At 42.2% G+C, this 14,314-nt stretch overlaps 1 protein-coding gene across 1 annotated transcript in view; it reads right to left on the reverse strand.

Moving 5' to 3' along the window:
* Window positions 1-14,314, reverse strand: part of lgr4 (leucine-rich repeat containing G protein-coupled receptor 4) — a 50,504-nt gene that overhangs the window by 19,508 nt on the left and 16,682 nt on the right. Inside the window, exon 3 of the mRNA XM_056749613.1 lies at window positions 13,812-13,883. Within this exon, the coding sequence (XP_056605591.1) occupies window positions 13,812-13,883 (72 nt within the window). The remainder of the gene's footprint in view (window positions 1-13,811; window positions 13,884-14,314) is intronic.

Here is a 14,314-nt window from a genome sequence, read left to right on the forward strand (position 1 = left end):
AAAGCATGTTTTATAACAATCTCACACAGCCTCATAATTGTCCGGGTCTGGATTTCATTGCACAATGTCTTGGTCTTTCTTTGAAAGTCTCAGACAAGACCACAGTCAATTTCCAGCATACTAAAGGATGCAATTACCTTAACCACAAGTCAGCATGGTATCTTCACCCGTTTCCAGTAGTCACTTCAGAACGTGTCAGGCATTTGGCCCTGCACTTGTAAAATCTGAATTCCCCTGAAAGGTTTAAGTCACTTGGCTTAGCTATGTATAATCTGACCTGGTAAACCGTTTAATAAATGTTGTCTCTAATGAACACTTACAATAAAATTCAGTTGTAATAGTTAAATAAAAGTTAAATGTTATAGTTAAATGCCAAATTAATAATTTTTTTCTAACACATTGTGAAGACCAAACAAGTTAAAGAAAATTACTAGTGGTGGGCCGTTAACGGCGTTAACGTGCTGTGTTAACGTGAGACTCTTATCGCGCGATAAAAAAAATGTCGCCGTTAATCTATTCTCAAAAGTTGGGTTGGGTGCTGGGTCTATACTACGCAAGCTATGATGACTTTCACCTTGATATTTTAGTGCGGATGTATACGTAGCTGAACTGCACTGTACCGGGCGAGAACGAGATTTTTCAAGTCGCGTGATTCGCGCAATTCGCGCCGCCTCATCCTCTCATGACCAGGGCTTCATTCGCGCGATTCACGCCGCAAGAAGGTCTATCGCGTCTTTGCATTGACTTAACTCACGCTTGACGCGCCATTCGCGTTTGGTCTGAACACAACATAACGTTACTGTGAAATTACCACATCAAACGTGACGTGCTAACATGGATGCAGCTTTGAAGCCGCCGGGTTGCTTCAGGGAAAATTTATTTTTAAGAAGCCTCCCAATGGAAAGATCGACAAGACTAAGGTTGTTTGCACCTTGTGCAATGCAGAATTTGTTTAAAAAAAAAACTTTCTCTCAACAGGTAGTGGTCTAGCTTTAGTTGAAACCAGTAAATTTGTATTGGTACCTAATGTATTATGGCTCCTGTATGACATACCGCTTGTTGCTCCCTAACTCTTTGTAATTTGCTTTGGATAAAAGCGTCTGCTAAATGACTAAATGTCAATGTACTGTAGGAGCTCTTCCAGTCTCAAGTACCACCTAAACGCAAATCATCCCTTAGCTAATGCGGAAGTAACACAAGTACATCTTATTGAACATAATTTATTTTCATCACCAATTATCATAGTAGAACAGCTTTCTCAAGCAGTTTGTGATGCATTTTGAAAACAGGAGATGAGCCCCTGGTCTAATGCTTGAGACACCTGTTCTCAAAGACTTACTTTTAGTCATTATTTGGGTAGCACACATATTCTGAATGCCTTCGGCAGAATTCAAATGAGCCATTTTAATCTAGATTAATCTCGATTAATTCCAAGATTAATCTAGATTAAAAAAAAATAATCTATGCCCAATAAAAATTACTTTTACTTTGGAGGAATGATTTTGCTATCGTATTTATGTTCTCTTGTGGTAAATTAACTTTAGAAATTTAAGATGTTTAAACTTGATTCTTTATCCATGGTTCTTCAGTTGGTAAATCTGGATCTTAGTGGAACTCCAATGTCACCTTCTCACTCTCTCTCTAACAAACCCTTAAAGGAACAGTTTACCCAAAAATGAAAATTCTGCTTTCCTTTAATCACAAAATTTTCATTCAAATTGATAAACGCAGAGAAATATATAGTAAGAAAAATTACAATTGTAGTCAAAAATTGCCCAAGAATTGTTTGCTTTCCTAATTTATTCAAAATATCTTCTTTTGTGTTCAAAAGAACAAAGACATTATTCCTGCTAGGGTAGTCAATGGGGTCCAAGAACTGTTTGGTTACAAGCCTTCTTCCAAATTTAAACAGATTTGAAACAACTTGAGGGTGAGTAAATGAAGACAGAATTTTCATTTTTCATCAATATGTGTTTTATCATTTGTATAAATATTTTGGATTAGTTTTCAAAAAGATAACCTACCCTTTCTTTTTTCAGAGCTTAACAGCCACATTTCTGTTGCATCTTTTATGTAGTTGGCAATGTTCAAAGCTGTGTGTCTTTCCTCGAAACCTCGCGTCTCTAATACTGCGATGTGAATTTCCCATTCACTTATCTAATGACAGGTTAGGGTCATATACGATTCAGTGGTTAGTGATGTCCATGAGTCCTTAGTTAAAGCCACCCACGCTTTCAGTAAACTGCAAAAGCATAACAAAGCACCACATATATGTGATAGTCTGTGGGTAATTATCTTACAACACACGTTTGTGCCCCAATGATTTCCCTTCATACCTAAGAGACCATAAATCTGAAAGAGGAAACATGAGGGGGAACATGCATCACATGAAAATATAACAAAAATCTGAATGCTGAGGAGATGACGGGGCGGCTTATCACTCCAGAAGATCATAGGGGTTCAACTTCTAAGTGCCATAACATTGCCACACACCACGATAACAAGACACGCTGTCCCTCTCTAACCACGACACTAATCCTAAAACACACAAACAACTGCAATCCAACTGCACGCTTGTTTACATCAACACATTTGTTGTGGCACACCGCAGTGGCCGTCTGGCCTGCGGGGAAGAGATGTTCCCTTCCTCCGTATCCTTCTCTCTCCATCGCTCTGGTTTGGCCACATCTCAAAGCCACCAGATCTGGCCAGGCTTACATGGGTGGAATCTTGAACACACACATGCACACTCTCAGCACTCTGATCTGTTGAGCAGGAAGATGTCACCCCTGATCTTTATTTGTCTAGAACTAATCGAAGTCTCATTCTGTGGTCAATGTGTTGCTTTAGTAACCGCTTCAGTGAGCACGGACAGTCACGTGACCTTCTGTAGGGTTCAGCCAACACTTACAGGACAGAGTTCTCTGTTTTCAGTTTGTGAGCCGTAATGGTGAATTTTTATAGAGCTGTTTGGAAAGCATTTACATTTAGGTCATAACTGCATTAAGTGAATGTGTTTTTTAAATAATTGCAGTTTCACTTTTTTTGTTCCCCCACACAGACCCGTTCCAGGGAATTCAGCCAGAGCTGAAAAAATATTTAGTTTTAATAAGGAAAAAGTCCACCTTTACATTATATTAAAACATAATCAGACACATTCACATTCTCCTCCAAACACACACACTTATAAAGCCTGTACTATTAAGCCTGAAACACACTTCCAGAGAGGATTAATATTTGACAGCTCTATATCTGTCACTAGGGGAGATATGTTTGAAGAGGGAGGTAAGAGTGTGTGTGGTTATGATAGTAGACTGCATGACTCTGACGCAGAGAATGTCCCCTTGGCTCACCCTAAACAGCACCCACACATATGTGAATAACTACATGAAACATAACTCTAAATGCTAAATGCTACTGCATGCTACGCAAGTTCTTGTCCAGGCTCTCGTCCTGTCCAGACCTGACTATTGTCTTACAGCTTGTACAACCAGACCTATTCAGATGATCCAGAATGCAGTGGCAAGAGTGGTCTTCAACGAGCCGAAGAGAGTGCACGTCTCTTCGTTTGGTTGCACTGGCTCTCAATAGTCGCTAGCATTCGATTAAAATCTCTGCTCTTGGCCTTTAAAACCACCAATGGTTCGACACCCCCATATATTAACTTGCTAATTCAGACATTGGTATCCGCCCGATCCCTGCACTCTGCAATCAAACAATACCTTGTGGTGCCGTCCCACAAGTGGGACACTCACTCTCACACACTTTCTCCGGATGTGTTCCATTATTCTGGAACAATCTCCCTCTTGCAACAAGATCAACGGATTCTGTAGCTGTCTTAAGAATCGGCTTAAAACACATCTCTTCCATTAAGATCTGATACATGAGCACAGTCTTCTACTTCTTCTTGGCTTTCCTACCACCCCTAAACATTTTTAAAATCTTAGCTTCGTAAACTTTGATGACTGACTGAGACCAGTTTTTACAGCACCTATGCATTGTTGTTCTTTTGTTGCACAAATTGCTTCTATTGTTTTCCCCTACATTGTATTTCCCTTTGGATTTCATCTGCTAAATGACTAAATGAAAATGTATGTCCATCATACTGCCCTACAAAGGCAAAGTGCAGTAACTAAGCAATAACAGAACCTCTGAAAAATGCCCTTTAAGTTTTTACACCAGCCAGTCAAACGTGTTGTGGGTAGATTAGTGGCAATGCATTTATTAGGAAGACATTTTTTATAGATAAAAACCAAGACCACTGATGTGACCTTTGACCACCAAAATGCAGATACTGCACTTTGCCTTTGGATGACCCTACACAACTAAAATACTATTGCAAAGTGCAGTATCTACAAGCTAAATGTGTTCATCCAGTTTTCATCTTGTGTTTTATCTTGTATGTTAATTGTTTTAAATAGCTTTAATAATTGTATTGATGTTTGCTCGTTGGGAATGTTTAAATTGCTCAAAAGTAAGCTTAAAGATTAAGAGTCATCTTATCCCAATGCTCCTTTAACCACAAGGTTTTGTTCATTCTGATTCATAGCTATCTGTGAAAACCAAAAAACTGATTGGCAAGTACTCTGACAGTTGAAAAGCAGATAATTATTATTCAACAAATATGACAGGACACGAATTAAACTACTCGTTTCTGTTATATTAACTGATTATGAAATAAACTCTATAATCATAAAAGCGGTTGCATCCATCTTTTTTGGGGGTTGGCAATTAAGGCTGACTTATTCTGACCTAATCTGCCAATTAAGCGACCTTCTCCTGGGCGTCTCGGCGGTTCCGGAGATGTTAGAGATTTTTTCTAAAAGGTCCTTTTCAGGTCTGAGCATTCTCCAGCACGGCATGTCCCGCTGTTCTCTTGGGTGCGGCACCCTCATCGAGGAGGGGGACGGATACGATCACTGCGTTAGGTGTATGGGCGTCCAGCACGCTGAAGCAGCGTTCGTTGACACATCTTGCCCGCACTGCCTCCGGATCCTCAGGCACGCACTCGGAAACGATGAGTGACATAGATGAGATGTCGCTCGCAGCATCAGAGGGGGACTGGCATCCGCCTCTGACGAAACCGAGCTCCCCCCCAGGGGGGTCGAGTTCAGGAGGAAGCAGAAGTGATGTCAGCCATGCTAACCCGGGGATACGTGGCGAGGCGTAGGGTCATACACACACGACAGCTGCCACCACTCTCAAACCGACAGTGCTTGCAGCTGTCCCGCCAGGCAGGCAAAAAGGCGGATCCAACCTTCCCTCAGGGGATCCCCCCGACATATGTTTAGCTCCGCCAGCCGACGAACCACCCCCTGAGGGAATGATGAAGCAGACCGTCCCCTTGGTCCCCCTGTCAGTTCACCAGAGACTCTCCCAAGTTTCGGGGCATCCGAACGCCTCCATACTTCGGGTAGAGGTCACCACCCTTCTGGCGAAACAGGTAACGAGTTCTTCCCTCAAAACCAAGATGTTCAGTGGGTTACAGCCCGCTTCATCGTTCCCAAGAAAGACGGAGGGTCGCACCCTATAGGTCTGCGTACCCTGAACAAAGCACATTCACAAGCTGCCGTTCAGGATGCTCACGCAGAGGCGCATCCAGACATCTATCAGGTGTCAGGATTCGTTTTGTGGCAATCAACTTGTTCTCCCTTTTCGGTCTGTCCCCACGGTCTTCACGAAGATTGTGAAAGCCGCCCTATCTCCCTGAGAGGAGGAAGGTGTGCAGGTACAAAAAGATCTCGACGACTGGCTTATCTTGGCACACGCGCGAGATCTGTTGTGTACACAAAGGGACCTGGTGCTCCGGCACCTAGATCGGTTGGGATTACAGGTCAACCGAGGGAAGCTCTACCCAGTGCAGAGCGTCCTCTTTCTCGGTATAGAACTAAACTCTGTCACCATGACGGCGCGACTGTCCGCAGCACGCGCCCAGTCGGTGTTGAACTGCCTGGAACACTTCAGGCACCCAACGGTCCCCCTGAAACAATTAGAGAGGCTCCTGGGACACATGACGTCCTCGGCGGGGGTAATACCCCTGGGGTTGATGTACATGAGTCCGCTTCAACACTGGCAACAGAGTCGAGTTCCGAGGACAGCGTGGCACACCGGCATGGTGATGACACATGGTGATGACGCCCTTTTGCCGACGCACCCAAACCCCTTGGTCTTCCATGACTATTCTCAGAGCAGGGGGACCCCCTCGGGCAGGTTACGTGGCACGTCGTGGTGACGACGGACATCCCTGCAGGAGTACAGTGCAGTGTGTAACGGGCACGTAGTAGCGGGGCGTTGGACGAACCCCCGCCTGCACTGGCATATCACTGGGGCGAATCCACCCCCTCAGTCCAGCTCATTTGGATGCTGTTCGGCCCAGGTAAACCTAGACGGGACGAGAAGATCCTGAGATGGCAACTACCCCTCTATGACGGAGACCATCACCCAGGCTAGGGCCCCATCTACTAGGTGGTTATACGCCTCTACATGGCGCCTCTTCTCATCCTGGTGTCTCTCTCAACGAGAAGACCCACTGAGGTGCTCGATCGGGATCATGTTGTCCTTCCTAAGAGACTGGAGACTAACATCTCCCCTCCACACTGAATGTGTATGTAGTCGCTATCGCCACTCATCACGACTCAGTTGATGGAAAGTTTCTAGGGTAGCACGACCTGGTCACCAGGTTCTTAAGTAACATGAGAGGGCGGAATCCGTCTGGGCCCCCCAAGAGCCTCTCAGAGGTTCGATCTTCCTCATCTGACGAGTAAGACGGCCCTCCTGATGGAGCTTGCTTCATTCAAGAGGGTAGGGGACCTCCAAGCATTCTCTGTCCCGGATTGCCTTAAATTCGGCCCTGGCAACTCTCACGTTATCTTGAGACCCAGGCCCGGATACGTGCCCAAAGTTCCCACTTCTCCCTTCCAGGACCAAGTGGTAGACTTGCAAGCGCTCCCCATCGGGGAGGAAGACCCATCCGTGTTGTGTCCTGGACCGCACGCAGAGCTTCAGTAGCTCTGACCAGCTCCTTGTCTGTGTTGGAGGACAGCAGAAGAAGAAGGCTGTCTCCAAGCAGAGGCTGGCACACTGGGTCGTGGATGCCGTTACGATGGCATACCGATCTCAGAATCTCCCATGCCCATTGGCAGTGAGGACTTACTCCACATGGGGTATATCCACCTCCTGGGCACTGACCAGAAGCGTCTCTCTAGTAGACATCTGTAGAGCTGCGGGTTGGGCTGCGCCCAAACAACTTCGCAAGGGTTAACAACCTTCGCGTAAACCCGGTGTCAGCCCACGTCCTGCGTGGCGACATGTAGGACTGGCATCCGGGGGGGCGTATGCTTGCGAAAGCACCTTTCCACCCTCCATTAGGTTGGGTCAGTGTGCTATCTACCTCTCTTCATACCAAAACATATGGCTAAGAACAGGTATCTCACCAACCTTCCTTCTTAACCAAACACTGGTATTCCATGAACAGGCAGGCTTCCACCTTAGGCCGGGATACCATATGAACTATCACAGATAGCTCTAACCGGACCTAGTGCTACCGGACATCTGTAACACCCCCTCCATAGGCTGTTCCGTCTGATGTATCCTCATGAGAATGGTTCCCACTCCTGGTAACCCATGAGCTTCCTCAGGTGGACCTGCACCTCGCGGTTAACTACGCAGTCCGCACGTTCCATGCTTTCTCCTACAAGGACGAGACCATACCTATGTCCACCATATTCCTCCCAATGGGTAGGAGGTGGCCTCTGCAGTGCATCCCTAATTAAGGAAGTTGCGCTTACCCTATGTAAACCCGAGCCGGACGACCTCTCGCCAGTAGAGAGCTAAGGCCTCCGTCCATGAAAGGTTACCGGTCAGGGCTGTACCCATCTTTCTCCAAGAAAGCTCTGGAACCCCCCGACCACCACACTGGAAGGTTACAGTTTTGCAAAAGCTTCGAACTGACACGCCCAGGCCTGTTACCATCGCTTCGCTAGTGATTGTGACGCGATACAGCGTTGTGGCGTTTTTCCATAGGTAACCCTATCTGTCGTTCTCGACACAACGTCAAGAAACCGACAGAAAGGGATCGTCTTGGTTATTTCTGAAACCTCAGTTCCCTGATGGACGGAACGAGACGTTGTGTCCCGTATGCCATAAACACATATCGTATTCTGCTGCAGTCGTGAGAGGCTCTCAGGCTCTTCAGAACAAGAGGTAAATGAATGCTGCACGCTGGCTTCCTTTAATACCGGACATCCGGGGGCGGAGACCGGCATGGAAATTTCATTTTCCAAATTTCATTGGCCTTTTCTATAGTAGTCAGAGTTGATTGGTTCTCAAGGGCAAACCCCATCTGTCGTTCTCGACACAATGTCTTGTTCCCTCCATCAGGGAACTGAGGTAACAGACGTAACCAAGACGATTTCTATACCTGCTCAAATCATTCCATATAAGACTGTGTTGTTTAGTTGTCATCTGTGACTTTTGCCTCCCTACAACCATCTGTGAAAAATAAATTTGCACGACACTTTTTTTGCAATCGAGTGGAAATAAAATTAAGTCAAAGTGACATTTACCTTGAAGTCATTCCCAGCAGCTTAAAATATAAATCATTATGAGAAGTTTACTGTTGCGAATCAGGGTAGGTAAGGAGACAATTTTCAAAATAGATTTTATATGTTCTAGCTCAAACTGATTTTGATTTGGTTTTAACAAGACTTGCATATTATGGCAATTCTAGAATCCTAGAAAATGAATGACATTATAAATGACTTTCCTTGACAGGGTTCCGGTTCTAATTATAACAGGTTTTAGTGAACCTGTTGTCTTGAGAATTCTATATTTCCCAATATTTTTTTTCTTTTCTCCCTCACACTTAGATATGGACTTAGCTGATTTCATTAATTTTGCTGAGTGATTCCAACAGTTCAGAATGTGTGTGAATGTGAAGACTGAACTCCCGACCCTCTGATTGACCACACCCATTGTGTCCACTGAACCATGAGCAACCTGACAAAGAGCATCTGGCACAATACAGTCCTGTACAGGTCCCGGAGACCCCTGCCCCCCATTCCCCACACGCTCCTGAAAACTCCAGTTGTCACGGAAACCATTGTTTTGCCTTCCTCCTTCCTGCCATGCATTCCTTCTCACAATGCGTTGAAAAGCAAATTGGTCTTTGACAAAGCGCTGGAGGACTGTTTGGGAATGAGAGCTGAGCAGATTGGAGTGGATGAAAGACAGACGAGAGTAAAAAAAACACAGTCCAATCAAACAAATAAAAAAGGAAAAGAGCAGGGAGGGGTGAACAACAAGTGGAACCGGCTTTGAAAGTCCGTCATTTCATCAGTCTGTAAGCGCTGGTACCTGATATCACTTAGACAGATGTTATCTGCCCTTCCCTCAGATGGGTAGATGTGGGACATGTGAGGCAGTGAAGAAAGACAATCACACAGGGAAAGATCAGACACACCCGATGAAGGGATCAGAATTTACCCAAACATTTTAAAGCACCCACACCGTTCAACCAAAAGACTAAAAAACATGTTTTTTACTCACTGTATATGTCTTAGTTATAAACCCATCACCCTTACTTCTCTCAGTTATGCAAAAACGCAGATTGTTTGTATTTGTTTTAAGACTTTCAGTAGCACACTATAAAGATGTTAGATATAACTTTGAAGGCTAGTTGGTGACAGCTGACAACTGTGGTTTCTTGGGTACTACGATCAGAGTCCTGCACAGGTCCAGTTTGAGAAACCCGCACCCGCCCCACGGTAATTAAATGAATACCCGACCTACATCCGACAGCAGCAATAATTTAATTCTGTACCCGACCCTACCGGTTTAATAAAAAAAAAACGAACCGCACCCACGTTACAGTTACATGATGTAGACAAAACCATTTATTTTCTCACGCAACAAAATATAGGAATTCCTAGTTATTGCATTTTTAAACCAAGAGTGAATCCACTAAAATATTGTTAGCTAATAGTGACCTATTCGATATTTGAATAGCGTTTTATGAAATGAGTTTTGAAAAAAATTGCCTACACTGTTCATGTGATATTAATAATAGTTTCTCTTACTGTTTTTCAGTAAAATTATACCTAAGTCGCTAAAGGCTAAGCTGCCAAGGTTAAATTATCCTCAATGCGGAAAAAGGACCAGGAGCATGATAAGCTCAAACGTTTATTTAAATTTCGATAAGAGTATCGAATCTTCACTATAGCTGTCCATCTGATGCACGCGATTGGCTACAATGCTCAACGCTGCAAAGTGCTCTGCAATTAGAAACCAGCTCTTCAGACAGAGTTTGAACACGATTGAGCACAGGACCGTGTAAGAGCAGCTTTGTATCATCTGAAGTGAGTCGAAATAGTCTTGGCAACTGGTTCTGCGTTGCGTTCGCGTGTATAATTTCCCGACCTACACCCGAACCGCTAATAACACATGAATGATTATTATAATTATTCCATTGTTTACATCAAATATCAGCGGGTGCCCGTCAGTGTGCAGGACTCTGGCCTCAGATCCCAACAGTCCACACTGGTGGTGCGGGGGTGGAGAAGCCAAGTCTCTTCCCTCCCTCTGAATTTGCCGTTTCTACTTTTTAAGGGAATTTTTATTGGTTTTCCACCTTATTTGTTCTATTTACTTCTTTAGATTTTTAGTTAATAAATTTGGAAGATGCATTAACAATATTCACTTTTCTGTCTTAATGTTTAATAAACTGTATTATTTGCAGGTGCATGGCTTTATTTTTGAGGTTGTTTTTTCCCCTTGCAAAAGTTTTCCTTGTTCGCATTTTATATCTAAACTGGATTAAATTATTATCTCCCAAATCCAAATAAATAAAAAAAACAGGGAGTTTAATTGAAATCATAAATAATTTAGCTTCTTTATAACCATTCATTTTACCAGACTTTGATTACCAAATACTCAAATACAGTGGGAACAAGCTTTAATTCATTTGCATATCTTGCTGGGGTTCCCAAAACCACATTTAACAAATTGCAATGTGTGCAAAATTCAGCTGCTAGAATCCTGACTGGAGACAGGAGAAATGAGCATTTTACACCAATTCTAAAGTCTCTGCACTGGCTTCCGGTCAGGTTCCGAGTTGATTTTAAAGTCCTTATGCTTACATATAAGGCACTGCATTGGTCTGGCCCCTAAGTATCTGTCTGCACATACACACCAACTGTAAGCGCCATCTACGCTCCTCACAAGCAGGTTTATTTGCAGTCCCACTAACAAGATTGCGTTCTGTTGGGGACAGGGCTTTCTCATCCTAAGATCATAGGCTTTGGAATGCACTGCCTCCTCACATCGGAGACACACAGAATTGAAATATTTTTAATTTTAAATACATAAATTTAAATAAAAACAAATATTTTTTATTTCAAAAAATATTTTTTTAGGTTAGCTTTTTGCTGACTTTCATGTATCTATTTGTTTTTGTACAGCGGGGAAAATAAGTATTTGACTCATCAGCATTTTTATCAGTAAGGGGATTTCTAAGTTGGCTTTTGACACAAAATTTCCACCAGATGTAGCCATCAAGCCAAATATTGAATTAATTCAAAGAAATCAGAACATTTAAGTATACAAGTTCAGTCATAATAAATAAAGTGAAATGACGCAGGGAATAATTATTGAACACATGAAGGTAACAAGGTTCAAAATGGCATAGAAAGCCAGGATATCACCTGAAATCTGTCAGTATTGAGAGAGAAACCCTGCCTCCTATCAGTACTAATTGATATCAGCTGCTTTAGTCCTAAATGATGGCCTATAAAGGCTTCTCATTACTTAGGAGGCACACAGGAAAGATTTCATTATGGGTAAAAGCAAAGAACTCTCTGTAGATCTTCGTAATCTTATTATTGAAAAGCATTTTGATGGGAATGGTTATAGGTGGATTTCCAGAATGCTGAATGTTCCTGTGAGCACTGTGGGGGACGTTATCCGGAAATGGAAAGAGCATCAGTTCACCATATACCGGCCACGATCAGGTGCTCCACGTAAGATCCCTGTCCGAGGAGTCCAAAGAATAATCAGGAGAGTTCTCCAAGATCCAAGAACCACTCGGGCATAACTTCAGGAAGACTTTGCATCAGCAGGTACTGTCTTTTCAAAGAAAACTATAAGCAATGCACTAAACCGCCATGTCATCCATGCACGCTCAACATGCAAGACTCCATTGCTGAACAAAAAGCATGTTGAGGCTCGGTTAAAGTTTGCGAAAGAGCATTTGGAGATGCCTGTGGATTATTGGGAGACTCTAGTATGGTCAGATGAAAGCAAAATTGAACTTTTTGGCATTCATTCTAAACACCATGTTTGGAGAAGAAATGGCACTGCCCACCACCCCAAGAACACCATACCAACAGTTAAGTTTGGGGGTGGAAGCATCATGTTTTGGGGCTGATTTTCAGCATGGGGTACTAGCAGACTTCATATTATTGAAGGCAGGATGAATGGAGAAATGTACCGGGACATTCTGGATAAAAATCTGCTGCCATATACCAGAAAGCTGAAAATGAAAAGAGGGTGGACATTTCAGCAAGACAATGATCCCAAACACAAGGCCAAGGACACAATGAAGTGGTTTCAAAGAAAGAAAATCAAGCTGCTTGACTGGCCCAGTCAATCACCTGACTTAAATCCCGTAGAAAATCTATGGAGAGAACTGAAGATCAAAGTTCATAAAAGATGCCCAAGGAACCTTCAAGATTTAAAGACCATTTGTGTGGAAGAATGGGCCAGAATCACTCCTGAGCAATGCAGACGACTGGTCTCTCCATACAAGAGGCGCCTAGAAGCTGTAATCACCAAAAAAGGCTTTTCTACAAAGTATTAAATAAAGTGTGTTCAATACTTATTCACGGTGTCATTTCACTTTATTTATTATGACTGAACTTGTATACTTAAATGTTCTGATTTCTTTGTATGAATTCAATATTTGGCTTGATGGCTACATCTGTTGCAAATTTTGTGTCAATAGCCCACTTACAAATCCCCTTACTGATAAAAATGATGATGTGTCAAATACTTATTTTCCCCGCTGCACATAACCTGTTTTTTTGTGTGTGTTGTATTATCATTTACTTGTTTTATGTAAAGTGCCTTGAGAAGCTACTTTAAAGGCGCTTTATAATAATAAAGTTATTATTATCATACAACGTAACAACAGGAAAGTCTCCATAGACTCCCACACTTTGAGATGACTACAGAAGACAATTCTTTGCATTATCATAAAATTTGTCTGTGTTTTCTACATGTCCAAGTGAATATTATTCATGACATTCATATTTAGTCCTAAAAGTTGATTCAGAAATTTTACAAACATTTCAAAATTTTATAAAAAATAGCAAAATATTACAAAATATGCTTGCAGAAGATCCAAGAACGAAACTGCTAAAAGAAACCTGGTCAAGCGAGCAAACGATCTTTTTAAGTCTTTATGGGGTTATTCCCTTCATAATGGTATATACTGTATAAGAAAATGAGACATTCAGAAGAGAGAGAGACACAGCAAGAGATACACTCTTGAAAATAAAGGTGCTTAAAAGGTTCTTCACAGCTATGTCATAAAAGAAACACTTTTGTCAAAGGTTTTTTAAAGAACAATCTCTTTCTTACTTTTTTATAATTTGAAGAAACTTTTTTCCCCACAAAGAACCTTTTGTGAAACAGAAAGGTTCTTCATATGTTAAAGGTTCTTTATGGAACCAAAAGGTTATTCTATGGCTATCGAAGAACCCTTTGAAGCACCTATGACTCAAAGAGCAAGCGAGAACAAAGAAAATCATCCTCACAGTTCTTCCAGATAGGTCAGGTTTCTGAAGACATTTGCAGGCAACTCAGTAATGTTGTTCATACTGATGTCTCTATGGAAACAAAAGAACAAATAGGTACAGTTAGTGGTTTTCTATAGGCTACTAACACAACACAAATCTATGCATAAACAGTGACACTAGTTTCGGACATAGCGATGACTGCTTTACCACTGTATGGCAGCAATCACAGATGACTTCACTTTTATTGAGTCTGATTTACCAACATATTAAGTTCATTAAGTTAATTAGTGTTGATACTTCTGTTTGAATCAGAGATGTGTACTACTATATATTTCTAAATGGTCATATCATGAAAAAAGCAATTTTCTTGATTTTAATTATTGTAATTAATTGCCTTTATTTTTGGTTGCAAACTCAAAACCAAACTTGAGAGACAATATTATAAAAATGAAAAATAAATAAATTAGATATAAATTACCACGTTAACATAAAACCTTTGGTAACGCCTGTTCAACCTCAAA

This window comes from Triplophysa dalaica, chromosome 1, assembly GCF_015846415.1.
Source record: "Triplophysa dalaica isolate WHDGS20190420 chromosome 1, ASM1584641v1, whole genome shotgun sequence".
Taxonomy (NCBI): domain Eukaryota; kingdom Metazoa; phylum Chordata; class Actinopteri; order Cypriniformes; family Nemacheilidae; genus Triplophysa; species Triplophysa dalaica.